The 15,579-nt window shown below is 34.8% G+C and overlaps 1 protein-coding gene across 1 annotated transcript in view; it reads right to left on the reverse strand.

Moving 5' to 3' along the window:
- Positions 1-10,712: 10,712 nt before the first annotated feature.
- The window catches only part of LOC140152947 (ATP-binding cassette sub-family C member 9-like), a 37,111-nt gene continuing 32,244 nt past the window's right edge, over positions 10,713-15,579 (reverse strand). The window contains exons 29-30 of the mRNA XM_072175499.1: positions 14,821-14,883; positions 10,713-13,740 (exon numbers count right to left, since the gene is read on the reverse strand). Of these exons, the coding sequence (XP_072031600.1) occupies positions 13,510-13,740; positions 14,821-14,883 (294 nt within the window). The 3' untranslated portion in view covers positions 10,713-13,509. The remainder of the gene's footprint in view (positions 13,741-14,820; positions 14,884-15,579) is intronic.

Below are 15,579 nucleotides of genomic sequence, written 5' to 3' on the forward strand. Positions count from 1 at the left end.
CAGATGCATATGGGGACCTAGAACTGGGGCCAAACATTGTTTATGTAAAACCGGGGTGGAGGCATAAATCTGAATTTGGAGTTAGACTTTTTTTCTGCATCAGTCGATTTAAATAGAGCTACGTTAATATGGAAACATTCACTTGTAAATTTAGGTTATGTTTGTAAGCCTAAATATCATATTATTTGCATAAAACATTACTTACCATCACTACAGCATTGGAATGCTATTGCCTGCCAGGCATTTTCCTTTTCCTGGACGTCTTAATAGTCCCTTACTTTTAGAGGGCGCAACACTAAATCACTCCGCATTTTATGTAACAACAAAATTCGGCTAATATAGTCCATAGCGAATATGAGATTGTAGCGACCATATCTACCGACATGTTCACTTTAAATCACTCAATATCGGCTCATATGAATTCGACAAGTGTCTTTAATGATAACATGCAGAAAAAACTGGACAATTGATCTCAAAAGCAATTCTCTGTGGCGGATTAAGAGAAAACCCGATTTTGAAATGTGAGTGGTGAGTTTAGTACATTTTTAGCTCTTTTTTTTTGCACCGCAAAATAGCGAAAAAAGTCAATGGTCATCGATATATGCCGACAAAAGTTTTTGAATCTAGAGAAACAGAGCTTTAATTTGATACCAAATTTATTTTGCCAAGTATTGCAGGGACGCCAGAAATGACGTTTGAAGTAGGCCGAATTCACACGTTATCCTTTGGGACGCTGAATTAGTGCTGCGCCCCCTTTATATCATATAAAAATGGGTACGCTTGTACCGCACCAATAAGGGGGGACACCACTAAATCAATGCGCCATTTGTGTAACCCTAATGAGTTCCGGTAAAATACAGAAACTATTTGAGGTATTTTGGGCTGGTCTTTAGTCTTATTAATCAGAAAGAGTGGCGAATTATAGCTTAATTTTCATTTGGGATTTTTGAAAGCATCATTCGTCGAACGATATTTAGGTGACCTCGAGCCTTTCATATAAATCAATAGTATCTCGCTATCAGTTGCGCGATATTTAATCCGTTTCAACTCGGCGTGTCATCATATTTTATTCGTTGCCGTATATATTTTGACGTCACAAAAAGTATTCGAAGCCGAATATTCGCCTTCGAATATTCACTATGAACCGACCCTTATTCACTCACGTTCTAATCCGCGGCCATTAACCGACTTAATACACATCTATGACGTCGCGCTATTGTTTTAGCGCTCCATTATTTTCCACGAATGGAGTGTTATAGAAATAGGTTGCTCATTTACAAATTGATCAATTGCAGATTGATACAGTAATAATAACAATGATTGTGCAGGTGCGATTGAAAAATAGCCTACATTGACTTAGCTTTAGGTAAAATTTCTATAGAATTACCCATCACGATCCAGGTGTTTAGTTCAAATCATCCGTAACCACCCTCTTGAATTATAAAGATTTAAAATGTTTGTTACACAAATTAAATAAACGTAGATTTGCAAAATCATTCAAGTGATTAGACCATCAATAGGTCTTTATGCCCACTTCTAATGTGTTAACTATTGAAGTAGCTGCGTTTAGTTCTCTATTTTGCATAATAAGGAAAATTGGCAAAATGGTCATAACAGTAGTGTACCTCAAGAAAGCTAGACCTGCCGCTATACCTGAGCAACCATCCAGTTGTGAACACTATTTTTTTAGCTCCGTTGAATTTTGAGTAATTGTAATGATGGAACTATTCCGAGGATATAATCGTTGATTCTCACAATTAAGGACTTAAATCAGGCATGATTCTTCTTTTGGTCCGAAGAAAGGTAAGAGAATTGTAAATGTGTAAACTTTGTTTTATTTGGTTGGCCCTATTATAACCCATTTTACCTAGGCCTACATGTCCCTGAACTTCGGCGGTTAAAAAAAAACTTCGCCACCCTCGCCGCGAAATAAAAGCCCAGACTTCAACTTCCAGTCCCCCTTACAAATCCAAAATAAAACCTAACACTTTCATTCCCTTTTCAAATAATCGCACTCTAAAGTCACTTACACACATCAAAGTGTTATAAACACTGACGATATAAACGATTTCTTAAACGCCATGTTTAAATATTAAACATTGTTAGTGTTTAGAGTTTAAAAGTCCTCAAACGTTCGAAATTTGTAGTTACTACAACTGGGTTGTCCCTATATGTATTAAGACTGGATGTCTGTACCGATTCAGCAAGGTGCGGCCAAAGCCAAAAAATGAAGGTCAATGGATTTGGTCCAAATCTTATGACAGGAAAGGTTATTGGGTCTAATGATTATGTAGCTTGATAAAAAATTCAAATGTTCCTTGTCGCCATGACAACGGGCCTTTGAAGTTGGCTACAGAAAAAGTCAGTTTTTTAATTTCGCAGTAGTGAAAGAGGCTCATTTTCGGCCGGCTCTAACAAAATTGCTGTAAGTACAGGATAATTGAAATTTCTTCTGATAAATACCTATACATTACATGTTACAAAAATAGTATTGCCATTTTTTTCAATCATCCATAATATTGCGCAATACGCAATGCAAAATCCCGCTTTTTTGCACTTTTTTTCTTTAGTAAAAGTACTATAACTTTAAAAGTCAATAACTCTCAAGGTAGGGTTTGCTGATTTAAGTCTGGGATTGAATGAGAATAACCATGAATGGGGTTGATATATCATCCAATAAAAAAATTGGGATCTGTACCCCATAGCGAAATTTTACTTATACGAAAATTCACTATTTTCGATTAAAATTAGCTAATTACATAGCACTCTTACAGTAAACGTAATCATTTATTGGTCAGAGATTTACAAATAACATACCGAGAAATGTTTATTGACCCATATCTTATCCATAGATGTCCACTTAAGTATATATGCAAATTTTAATAGCCACATTATTGGTCAAACAACTCCCACCCCCATTAACAATTAATATTCTCAAACCGAAAAGTAGGGTAAGTTACGTTGTTGATAATTGTGTTGTCACTAATTATGTGGGTATCTGTCTATTATTATCATCCAATTGATAATTAATGATAAATGGTACTTTTCCAACAAAATCAAATTTGGCGTCCAGAATAACTTTGTCAAAATCAACAATCTTTCCCGCCACGTTTGATATCTATTAGACAATCATCCATCTAGTGTATAGAATTATAGGCAAAAATGTCAAGAAATAGAATTGCCATATGCATGATGAAAAGTAAGGTAGATTACCTTGAGGAAAGCAAGGGGGATATATTTTGACCAGGATCATACAGTTTGTGATAGATTTAACCATGTAACTACAGTACCAGAGCTAGGCAACTTCGTCACTACTTTTGAGTAGGCCTAATGTTATAATAAAGCTACAATACAATCTACATTATAGTGTAAATGTGCATGCCGTAATTTAAAGGATTATAAATGATGTCAATTGGTAAATTACGAGTTGTTTCTATAGTTTGCAAATCAACAACTGGCATTCCGATGAGTGAACAAGCAATTTGAAATAATGTAATGAAAAAAAGTCAGTATTTTATGGTATGCTCAAGGCATTGTCAACAAATTTGACGCTAGTGCCAACTAAATCTAACCTAGTGAGAACATGAACAATCACTAACAGCAATCCTAATTTTGTCCAAATATGACGGTGCCTTTCGTCGAATGCTAACATCACTAGTGTCAATGTGTCAAAGTGAGGAACAGATGTCTTTGAGGGTATTTATGCTCAAACTTTGAAGTTTGTCATTTTTACAGAGCGGCATACATTTATTTCACCAACAATTATAGGATGAGAAACTTCCTGCACCACTTGTCTTAGGCTATCTTGAAACACCGCTGTGTCTGCTGGAGCTTCCAGATCATCAGTTATCTCCTCTAAATCTCCATTTGCTCTTTTCTTGGCTGAAAGTCTGGAGAAAAAGCTACCTATTTGTTGTGGCGTCAGATACGCACTTGCACTAAACACCCTCTCGAACACTTTGAACAACATGAAACAAGTGCGTTCTTCCAGTGAGTTAGCATTTCCATCTTCGGAAGACAGGGAAGAAATCCTCTACCGCATTGAGCGAGCTGTATACGACATCCAATTATGGAAAGGATACCAGTTGAGGACAGTCAATCAGGATACTTGCAAACAGCACATTTTGTCTTTAATGGGTGACAACGCAGTATAATGGTTACTCTCGACTGGGCTATGACGTATCTTCCAAGGAGATTTAGAGAAAGCCAGACAGATTGGTTTGCCAAAAGGGGACTCCCATGGCACATTAGTGTAGCCATTAAAAAGTGTGGGAACGACTACCAGAGTATTGCAATAGTCCACATCTTTGACTCAACCAAGCAAGACAGCAGTACCGTAATTGGAATAATGGAACATGTGCTGAGAGTGTTGAAATCCAATGATCCTAGTATACAGTCTGCTTTCTTCCGTCAAGATAACGCAGGCTGTTACCACTCGGCACACACGATATTAGCTGCAAAATATCTCTCCACAAGAACAGGCATTGAAGTAAAACGAATAGACTTTTCTGATCCTCAAGGGGGGAAAGGTCCATGCGATCGAAAGGCAGCCCAAATAAAACGACATATGAACATTTATCTGAATGAAGGCAACGATATTATGGATGCTAAACAAATGGAGAAAGCCATGATGTCAAACGGCGGCATTTATGGTGTTCAGCCAGTTCTCACTGAATCACCGATGATAGTAATTCAACCACACATTCAATGGAGTGGTATAAGTTACATTAATAACTTCCAGTTTACAGATGCCGGAATTAGAGTATGGCGAGCTTATAACATTGGGTCTGGCAAAATCGTAAATGATGGTGATTTTCAGGCACCAGTTATTCCAAACATTACGGTACGCAGTACGACAACAAGCACTGTGTTTAGGCCAACAACAGGACCATCGTCAAGTACCATCAACCAAATTACTCTTGACGCCAATCAGCATCAGAATGTATGCGCATCTGCAGAACTTGCTAACCAAGAAAGTCGTGAAGTTGATCTTCATGAAGAAGTCTACGACTCTACTAGTAGTGTGAGCTCAAGTGGTATATTCAGTTGCTCCGAGGAAACATGTACAAAGACATACATCAAATCATCAGCGTTAGAAGCTCATATTCTGTCAGGAAAACATGACCGGTACAAACAGCGGGACAAACAGAGAGAAAGGCTACTAGATAGAGCCAAAATGAGATATGCAAATATGCTTTCAAGAGAGGAAAGCACACTTCCACAAGTTTCAGGAAACACAGGTGGGCAGCATTGTATTCTAGCTGAACCAACAACAGAATTATGTCTTGATGGGCCTTGAAATCAGCCAGAAAACATACCAGGTTTTCTAACAAGCAGAAAGAATTTCTCATAAAAAGGTTTGAACATGGAGAGGTCACTGGGAACAAAGATGATCCTTCTAGAGTCGCTAAGCAAATTGATGACAAACATAAATAATATTATTATAAGGCAAACGCAAAATTTGTCTCTAGGTGCTTTGCAGTTTGTTTCTTTTAAGATACTATGATACAGAGATGAGGAGGGACAACGTATAAGATCTGAAAGGGAAAAAAAGGTTTTGTTGTACCATCGCCAAATCACCACAAGGACTGCCTGTACCTGATGCAAATGAGCACGCCATTACTCATATTTTCTGAAAGAAATAAATAGCAAATTATACTCAATTTTAGAAACACCACTAAAAATAAATCATTAATACAGGACCCAGCTCCTTATCTGCTGAATAAATTTCTAAGAGTTGATGCAAACAAACAAATTCCACAGAGAACATTATTCATGTACACCCCATCATGCATGTATGCATATGGCATGTCCTCCCGTATGTCCTTTACCACGTTTATTATGTACCGTCTTTGAGAAACAGACCGAAATGTTTGTATTCTAGTCACATGAACTGCTATCAAAACTTAGTTAACATTATTATATCTTATATAAATAAATAAATAATCTGACACTTACCATTTACCAGCTATACTATTCTTATATAATTGATGAACTGTCGTTTGTACCGGCCCCTGATTGCCTTTTCAGCTAAACGCAGCCCGTCACCCAGCGCTGCCCTCTATTGCATTTTCATTAACAATGCTTCTGCATCTGGTTTCTGTATAGCTTGTTTGTACCATTAGAATCGTTACTTTCTTCAATTAAGTCCCATTAAGTTCTTTTAATACAATTAGTTTCAGTAATAATTTTTAAAAAAATAATGAAACTATTTTTTACTGTAAATCCCCTTCTGAAAAAATTGAATTTTTTTTAAAACTTGGTACTTTTGAAAAGCCAGAACTTCTAAAATAGTTAAGAGCCCAATTTTTGAAAAGGATATATCAGTTAACAAGGGCTTACTCTAACTATGACATTATACAGTTTCAACATACAAATCCTACCTTTACATTTATGCCCCTTCAAAGTCGGGGTAAAATGACGCTTATGATTATCGCCCAAAAATATACTTTTTCTTCTTCTATTTGCAGGATCTTTTCGAAGAGTGACACACTCTTTCTTCATTTACAATGAATAACAAAGCATGTCTCTATCCTAAAATAAAAAAACAGAAAATTTATCGCATCTTATATAGTTGTAGCATAAGACCAAACTTTACCTTTTTTCAAAAATGAAAAATGCAATTTTTGGTCATTTTCGGCTCAAATTTGTTTTGCCCGTTATTTTACCAACAGGCCAAATACAACTTTTTTAATATCATTTTGAAAATGTCCCACCTAAACCCTTTCTATGCTAGAAGAATCAAGGATTTCTATTTTTTGACTTTGTCCGCATATTTAAAATTTTGCTTGAAAATAAGAGACCCTGAGTCTTAAAAACCATTTTACCTTCATGTCCCTGTACTTCGAGGGCAAAAAAAACACCACACCACCACCACCAACCACCCCCCCCCCCCAAAAAAAGAAGAAAACTTCGCCGCCTTCGACGCGAAATAAAAGCTCCGACCTCAACTTCCAGACCCATGGAGTATCCGTAACATTATAAAATTAATTATCGGATAGGCCTACTGATCATGCTGATCGATATTCAAGCATGCCAAAATACCGTCAGATGAAACAAAATGCAGCTTGTACGAAAGCCAAATAAAAATTATACAGAAAATAGGCCTACTGTGGCTTTTATCATTGTTAAACATGCCCAAAGCAAACAATTAAAAAATAAACAGATTCATAGGCCTAAATGCATAGGTACAGAATGTAGCAATATGTTGCCCAAATAACAAATTATAGGGGGCCTACGTAGAACCTACTCCCTATTCCAGAAAAAATACATAATTTTTTTTGGATTAAAAATATATTATCCAGTTTTGCCAAATGAAATCCTAATCCTTTAGGTTGTAGTCCTAACTGGCAATGAAAGTCAAATTATAATATTAGGTCAATTTTTGGAAATAAGGGCGAAAAACATTTTTAGGGTCCGACAAGCGAGAGGTCTGGGGTTCGAGTCCCCGCACAGGCAGATATGTCCGGAGTTTTTACTCTGGTATATCTGCCTATGCATGTAATATTTCCATTTGTAAATTCATGTTTAATTGTGCTAGTGTGCGATGCGTAATTCTTCTTTCCCCTGTATTTTTAGGGTGTTTTTCGACCTTTTTCGTATTCTGTGACAGTCAGGCCCAAAGACTTGAACAAAGACTAATTTCAAGTTCATGCATTCTAATAATTTGGAAAACACATTTTCCAATCTTTTTAATATCCAATTAGCAAATGAGCAACTCTTAGCCTATACTCAAGATTTTGAATGCTTAGACTTGTGCCAAGTCTTACAATTTTTTCACTACAATTGTAAGAAAACATGCAAAATTGCATGTTTTGGGACCATTTTACCTCAAATTGACCAAATATTGAAATTTGACTTTTATTGCCAGTTAGGACTAGCTAAAGGATTAGGATTTAGCTATGTTTCATTTGGCAAAACATGACAATATATTTGTTATTCAAAAAAATTATTATTAAAAGTATACGGGTCTAATAAATGAAGCCTAAAATAAGTATTTTCCAAAGTGATGCTAAAAACATATCTTGCATAGGCCTAATAAGTAGGCCTACAACTTAGCCAACAATTTAACCTGCCCGTTATGATCTTGCCTTGCTTTTCACAGATTGCATTGTAAATTTATGTTTAAGGGCTCGGATAGCGACGTTTTCATGTATTTTTTGTGGGACCTGAGAGCAAATTCGCGATATAATACACATTTTATGGCAAATTATTAAAAAATTATAGTTTTGAAATTTAAAAGTCCTCAAAGTAATTGTATAAATCTAACGATATGCACTTAAAGAGTATGAAGTTTGGGTGAACAGCATACGTCCATCATATGAAAATTTTGACCTTCATTATTGAAGATAATAGCTCAAAACACTAAAACAAAATGTAGGTCTTTTTGGAAAAATGTTTATGTTCAATGTGAAAGTTCAAAATTTTCAATTGATGGTCGGCTTTTCATCCCAGCTGCATACAGTTTAATTACGTGTCATTAGATTTGTAAAGTTTACTTCGAGGACTAATAATTTGCTATAAAATGTGTATTACTAGTATCGCGAATTTCACAAAATCAAAATTATTTGATATCAGAAGGACATTCCTTATGCAATTCGATATGTCTGATGTGCTTTCAGGTCCCGTAACAATATAAAAATGTTGCTATCCGCTTCCTTAATTTATTGTATTAATGAAAATCATTGTCTTGTTGTTTTTCGTATCATTGTTTTGCATGAATGAAGTGATGATAACAATACTGCACTTTTCGCAAATACTTGCTTTTCGAAAGTGCAATTGTTATTAACACTACATTCGTAAATGCCACTACTCTTTCCCTGAGAAGTATTTGGTCTCAGAAAAAAGAGAAAGGCATTACGAATGGCGTGTTATTGTAATCATCGCTCCATTCGTGGAAAATAATGGAGCGCTAAAACAATAGCGCGACGTCATAGGTGTGTATTAAGGTAAATGAATCTTGCACAATTTAATAGTAATTGACAAACTTGCATTAGTGTGCAGAGAGTTCACTTTAAGAAGTCAGTAGACAGTTAGTTTTGGACACCATTGTGATCTTGTATGTTTCCTAGCAGGTGGCGCTATAATAGCCCAATGTGCTATTCCATTTGAAATCCACATTCTCTGTGAGACAGATATATTTAGCTCAAGTCTTTCACAGAGGGAGTATTGTTTTCAAGACAATTAGGTAACTTCCATTTGAAAAACTCACTCCAGTAGTGGAAGATATATAGGTAAAGCCAAATATAAAGAGAGAAGGTAACAAAATAATTACCCCTACCAATTCCATTTGTAAAACATACTCCCTCTGTGGAAGACTTTTAGAGGTATGGGAGATAGTTCAAATGGGTTAGCCCAATCTTGGCCACCATGCTCATTGTACTCGTGTTTGCTAGCAGATGGAGCTATAATAGCCCAATGGACATAATTAAGAAATTTATATATATTATAAAATATTTTTGTATAGGCTATCTCTGAGCTTCTTTGCATGTCCCTTTAAAGCCAAATCAGTGACAACAATACAATAATAGTAATACTAATATTAAATCAGTATTATTGGTATAAATACGAAAGCAAAAAAATATATATAGCAAATTAATACAACTTGCACTTTGATGTATTATGTAACATGCCCATTTAATTTGGCACATCCATTAAGGCAAATAAGTAAACGATTTACACAACTACTTGCATCTAAGAGTTGTAAAGTCAAATAAATGAAGACTTTAATTAAGATTCAGAAGCTGGTAAATGCTCAAACTTTTTGCTTTTTGTGCCTTAAAAGGCGCTGGAGGAGGGGTTCTCAACTTTGGGTTGGTTGGGGATGTGCGGCAGGAAATTTGATGAAAAAAACACCTGTAATTATACCAATTTTTGGAAAATTTTGCTCAAAAATGACAAAATATCTGCACTTTTTAGAGAAAAATGTTGAAAAACACCCTTTCTTAAACCAATTTCAATGAAATTGAGCAACATCAATAAACCATGATAGCTGAAAATGTACTCTGAATATGCCGCAAATCCTGATACCCTCATTTACGCTGTGACCCTTCCCCCTCTCGATTAAGGTCATCAACATCTGTTAGCATTTAGCTGACAACCTACTTTACAAAACTGAAACCAAGATATATTTTTGAAACCACGATCTCACAATTCAGCACATATTTCTTATGTTAATCTTTATATCTGACAAGTTATATTTGCCTAGATCTCAAATTGAGAATTGTGTTGTTGTTTTTTGTTGTTGTTGTTGTTTTTTTTTTTGGGGGGTAAAAAAGCTTTGTGCTACATGCTAACCCTCCTCCATTGTTTTTTTTTTTATTGTATCTTTAAGCCACTTTTTTTCTGGCGGCTTCCCAGCCAAATTTTTTTTCCAAAATGTAAAACAAATAAGGGGAAAATAAAGTGTAATGTGTGGTCTCCTAAGACTGGCACAAACCTCTTGTCTTTGGTTTATCACAAAAGTAGATTATTATATAACCTATAAATGATTTATAAATATATGAAGACTATTGGTTTGGTTCATTTCATCTATTGTATTGTCATTGCACAAAGTACTACATATAATGTCAAAAATGTGTTCTAAAAATATTTAACAAAATTGTTTGATGAAGTTTTGCTTATGTTTAACAACCCATGTGGTGATTATGATATATTCAACAGAAAATAAGGTAAAAAAAAGAATTAAAAAAGATTATTTGCTTGTCTATAGACCACTTTTTATAGATGGGTTGGTTGGCAAAGCTTTTTTTTTCTTTTTCTTTTTTTTTTTCTCCAAAAGTGCCTGGCATGGCAACTTTTATGCATTCTCACTTAGGTCTAAAACTTGATAAGGACTTGAGACATGATCACATGCTTTTTTGTCTCAAATGTACAGTTCAAATACATTGAGGTCTATTACAAATTGAAGAGAATATGAAGTTCATGATTTGAGACACAGGAAAGAACTTTGTTGAGCTTCTCTGTGTTCTCTTTTTTTTTCCACAAAATAATTCAAGATACTTGATGACAATAGCAAAAAAAAAATTTCAAAACCAACGAAAAAAAAGTGCTTTAGGTCCGGTCGGAACAGTCCGTCAGACCAGGACAAGCAAACAATCTTTTATTGTCTTATGGAAAAAAATTAAATTATACAAAGCATTTATGTTTTCATTCATACACTTTGAACAAAACAATCAACCATCTCACCTACACCAACAAAATCTATATTCATTGTTGTACTAAGCGTGTCCTATGAGTGCACACCAGTAAATACAATCCTCCTATACCCTGTGAGGAAAAAATCAGTGTTTTAAACGAGGAAACGTGCAAGACGACTGAATTAAATCCATTAGAAAAGGCTTAAAACCCAACTATTACGCCCTTATTCATATTTAATCCTCATTTAGGCCTGGGAAATAGATTGTCTGTGAAAAATGAGGAGGATCTGACTTTTTATTACAATTTGGCTAACCTTTCAAAATGTGTTATATTTCAGAAACACCAAGCTATTTGTGAGGTGGCGTACGCTGTATGTGCTATAGGGTGATCTAGTTGGCCCGTATATAATTTCTACAATAGATGACTTTATCTGACCTTCGACTTGCAGAAAAGGTAAGTTTTGAAGAACTGAGTCGCTCTGGAGTCAAGAAAATGATGTTTTCCTGGACCCTGTTTGTACAGAAAGTCAATGGGAGCTATTTACTGGTGTGCACCCCTATACAAATCATCTTGCCTGTTGTACAATCAACTCAGTTGCTTGCTGCCATTTGTGGATAAAACATACAGCGATCCCCCAACATGGCAGCTTATGAGTGTACTAACTTTACAAAATATAAAAATACTTCATGGCATATGACTGATAAGGTGATTAAAATGGAGCAAATTTTAACTGATTTAATGCAATAAAAGTGTTGGATTTTGTTATTTTACCAAAAGCATACCCATCAAACAAAACGCTTTACAAAAAAGTTTTTAAATGTCAGGTTCTATAAAGGGTTTAAAATGTTTTAATAACATTCAAAAGCATTTTTGAAAACTTACTACACAAAACATTCTAAAATAATGTTGTTAAACTGTTCACAAAATATTTTGCAAAAATGTTTGGCAAAATAAAAATACAATAACATTTTCACAACAATTTTAAAATTTTGTTTTCATACAAAACGTTTTCATGACATAAATATCAACTGCCATTTAAATGTTATAAAAATGAAAATCAAAACGTTTCTATAACAAATTTACAACATTTTAAAAGTATTTGTGTGTTTGCTGGGTATTTCAGCTAGCCTTAGTTCTACATTGTATGTCTTATACCCAGCAAACACAAGAATATTTTAAAAACATTTGTATTTCGGTTTTGAACTAAACGTTTCAATAATATTGAAATGTTGGGTTATATAAAAGTCATGAAAAGATTTTATATGAAAAAACACTGCAGTAACAAACATTATTTTAAAAAATGTTGTCAAAATGTTATTGTAAAATACTTTTGGCAACTTTTGTTGCAAAATATTTCGTCAACCCTTAAACAACATTTTGTTAGAACATTTGGCATTATGTCTTCACAAATGTTTTTAGCATGTTATTAAGTGTCGATGTCGGAGTAAACCAGGCAATGGCAGGAACATCAGGGTTGGCCAAATTTGAACAATTTGGCTGTGGTAAAGGTGTTTGATGAAACATTCTCACTAACACTTTTTCAGGATTCTGACCCCCTTGGTGTGAACATACCCAACTCAATGTCTTAAAAATTGGTAGAAGCTTATTATTAGTACTAATCCTAAACATAACCTTAACCCCAAACCTAACCATAACCGTGATCGCAACCTCTTATCCTAATCCTAACCTGATCTCTAACCCAAATCTAAAATGCCATTAACCCTAACTTCAACCCTTTTCTGACCAATAACCATTCAGATAACTGGGTTGTTCCCAATCAAAGTGGTCGGGTATAGCAGGATCAACATTTCATTCTGTTGATTGTCTGTTTTGGAACATATTTGCCAGCATAAGACCATTAGTCAAAATCGTGTTGTTGAGAAGTAGGCCTAGTGCTACTGACAAGAAATGTAGGTCTTCAACCTTTCCTGCATCTAGAAACATCAATTTTATGCCCGAAAGAACCATTGTTTGTTTAGAGTAGACCAACGTTGACATTTAAAAAAATCAAAGGTGACAATGTATATTTTCAAAGAATCACCTTAAAATTTTTGATTTTTATACATTTAGAAAAATGCTGGAAAGGGAGATATTAATGACCCGCTTTCTGGAAACATAATACCTCAATTATTGCAATTCCAAACCCTGTACAAAGATTTCAAAATAAAAATTCATTGAGCACTTGAGAAAAATAACATCGTGAACTTAACTGTTTTACAACCTTTTTAACAGCTATCTTGTTGTGTAAATAGCCCCAAAATGGGGGTACTCATATCTCCCCTACACAGGCGGTCAGGTGTGTCTAACTTTTTATGTATGAACCAATTTGGCCAACCATTATGTTCCCAGATTTATTCCATAGTGCATGTTTTACTCTGAAAATGTTTTATACCCTTTATTTGACCCGTTATTTAAACGTTTTCTGCAAAATGTTTTGTGTTCGCTGGGTAACGTGACGACACCACCTTCGTTAGCGAGTACAATAGATCTAAAAATACTGTTTTGGTCAGCCAACAATTTCTCTGGGGTGTCGAATTCTGCAACCTTGCCTTCCTTCATGACCACAATCCTGTCACATTCCATGATGCTGCTCACACGATGCTGTTTATATATAAAGAAAGTCAACAATCTTATTTTATTTTTATTTATTTATTTGGCTTCATACACTGGTTACAATATCAAATAACAAAATTAAATAAAAGATGGATAAATATATTGCACAAAGTAAAAGTATAAAAGACAAATATATATACATGTGAATAAAATGCACCACGGATCCAGCACATGTAGGAGAGATACCAGTGTAGAGGATTGGGATGAACAGGTGCATATCACCTCTAAGACCATCCCACCTCAAGATCAAAAATTTTTATTTAAGACACCCTACAAATAGCACAGCTGCATACGGAAACCCACGTACAAATGTCAGCCGGCCGAAAATTTAACTCAAAATGAGAATGCAAAAAATTAACCACATTGCTTTTAAAAACAGAAAAAGATGAAGAGGACCTAACACTAAGGGGAAGCTGATTCCAAATTGGCACAATGCGGTTAAAAAAACTCTCTTAAAGAGATATTTTGTAATTTCAACAAAAATGCATTAAAAAAATGAATTTGCGAGTTATGCATAACTGTTATATATTGCGATATTGATGCCTCACATGCCACTGTGCTGTAATTTCAGAATTGACAGAAATCGGCAAGAAAGCTTATCAAACAAGCAAATCATGGAGAAGATGACCAGAGGAAGTCACCTCCTTTAACAAAGAATTGTTACCATCAAAAGAAACAAAAACAAAACACAACGCTCAAGAATTACATTGAATATTACATTTTGCAATGAATTCCATAATATTGGACCAGCAGTACAAATGGTGTGAACAGTAAATGTTTTATTGTTCTTCATAAAGTTGAATTTACTAGCATTTCTTCTTTGGTAATTATGAATTTTGGAATGTGTAAAGAAAAAATCACCAAATTCACCCAGGTAATTCATTATTACTGTACTAATACACAAATACCCCCAATTCAAGCTTGTATGGGTCATCAAGAGTTAAACTATTGTACTTGGTAAATAAAGGAGCAGTATGGCTTCTATAATGACTATTTGCAAAAGTTCTCATAGCCCATTTCTGTAATTTGACAATTTTATATAAGTATAAATATCCATATCCTACTTACAGCAATTGTAACTACTGTCCTATCCACAAATGCAGAGGTCAATGTGTCTTGGAGAACTTTAGCCTACAGACAGGAAAAAAGCGGGTTGCTGTCATTGTTAGCAACACTAATAACATTAACAAGGAAGAAAAAACCTGATCCCTTATTTGATATATACTTACAAAAACATGATATGGTACTATTTCACTGGACTATTCCAGTTGAAATCCCCCTATGGAAGACATGACCTTCATCTTCCACACAGGGAGTGTGAATTTCAATTGGCATTTCCTAATGAATGGATGACTCCATTTCAAATCTATATTCCCTGTGTGGAAGGTCGTGTCTTCCATAGGGGGTGTATGGATTTTAACTGGAATAACCCATTGCCAATATGGTTAAAGTCCTCTGAACAGCAATGTTAAAATGAAACCTCATTCATGTCAAAATTTAATTCAATGAATCACTGTTTTGTACAGAACAATGGTTGCATGGGTAACTGAGGGATAAGAGACAGAAAGGAAAGGGGCAAACCAATTAAATCAACCATAACACTGTTATTGAGAACGTTTTGTGCATTAAATTCATGGGATGTTGAAAAGTTGAACTTTTTTTGAAAGCATCATTTTTAGAAAATGTGATTATTTTTGACCAAAGAAATTGTTTTTGGAAATGGGACAACTTTGGCAGGGTGGCAAAATGATTTCTCTTTTCACAGATTTTGTATTTATCAAATCAACAAAATTTATGTCAAGTTATACAAAGATATGTTTTGCAATT

Source organism: Amphiura filiformis, chromosome 5, assembly GCF_039555335.1.
Source record: "Amphiura filiformis chromosome 5, Afil_fr2py, whole genome shotgun sequence".
Taxonomy (NCBI): Eukaryota; Metazoa; Echinodermata; class Ophiuroidea; order Amphilepidida; family Amphiuridae; genus Amphiura; species Amphiura filiformis.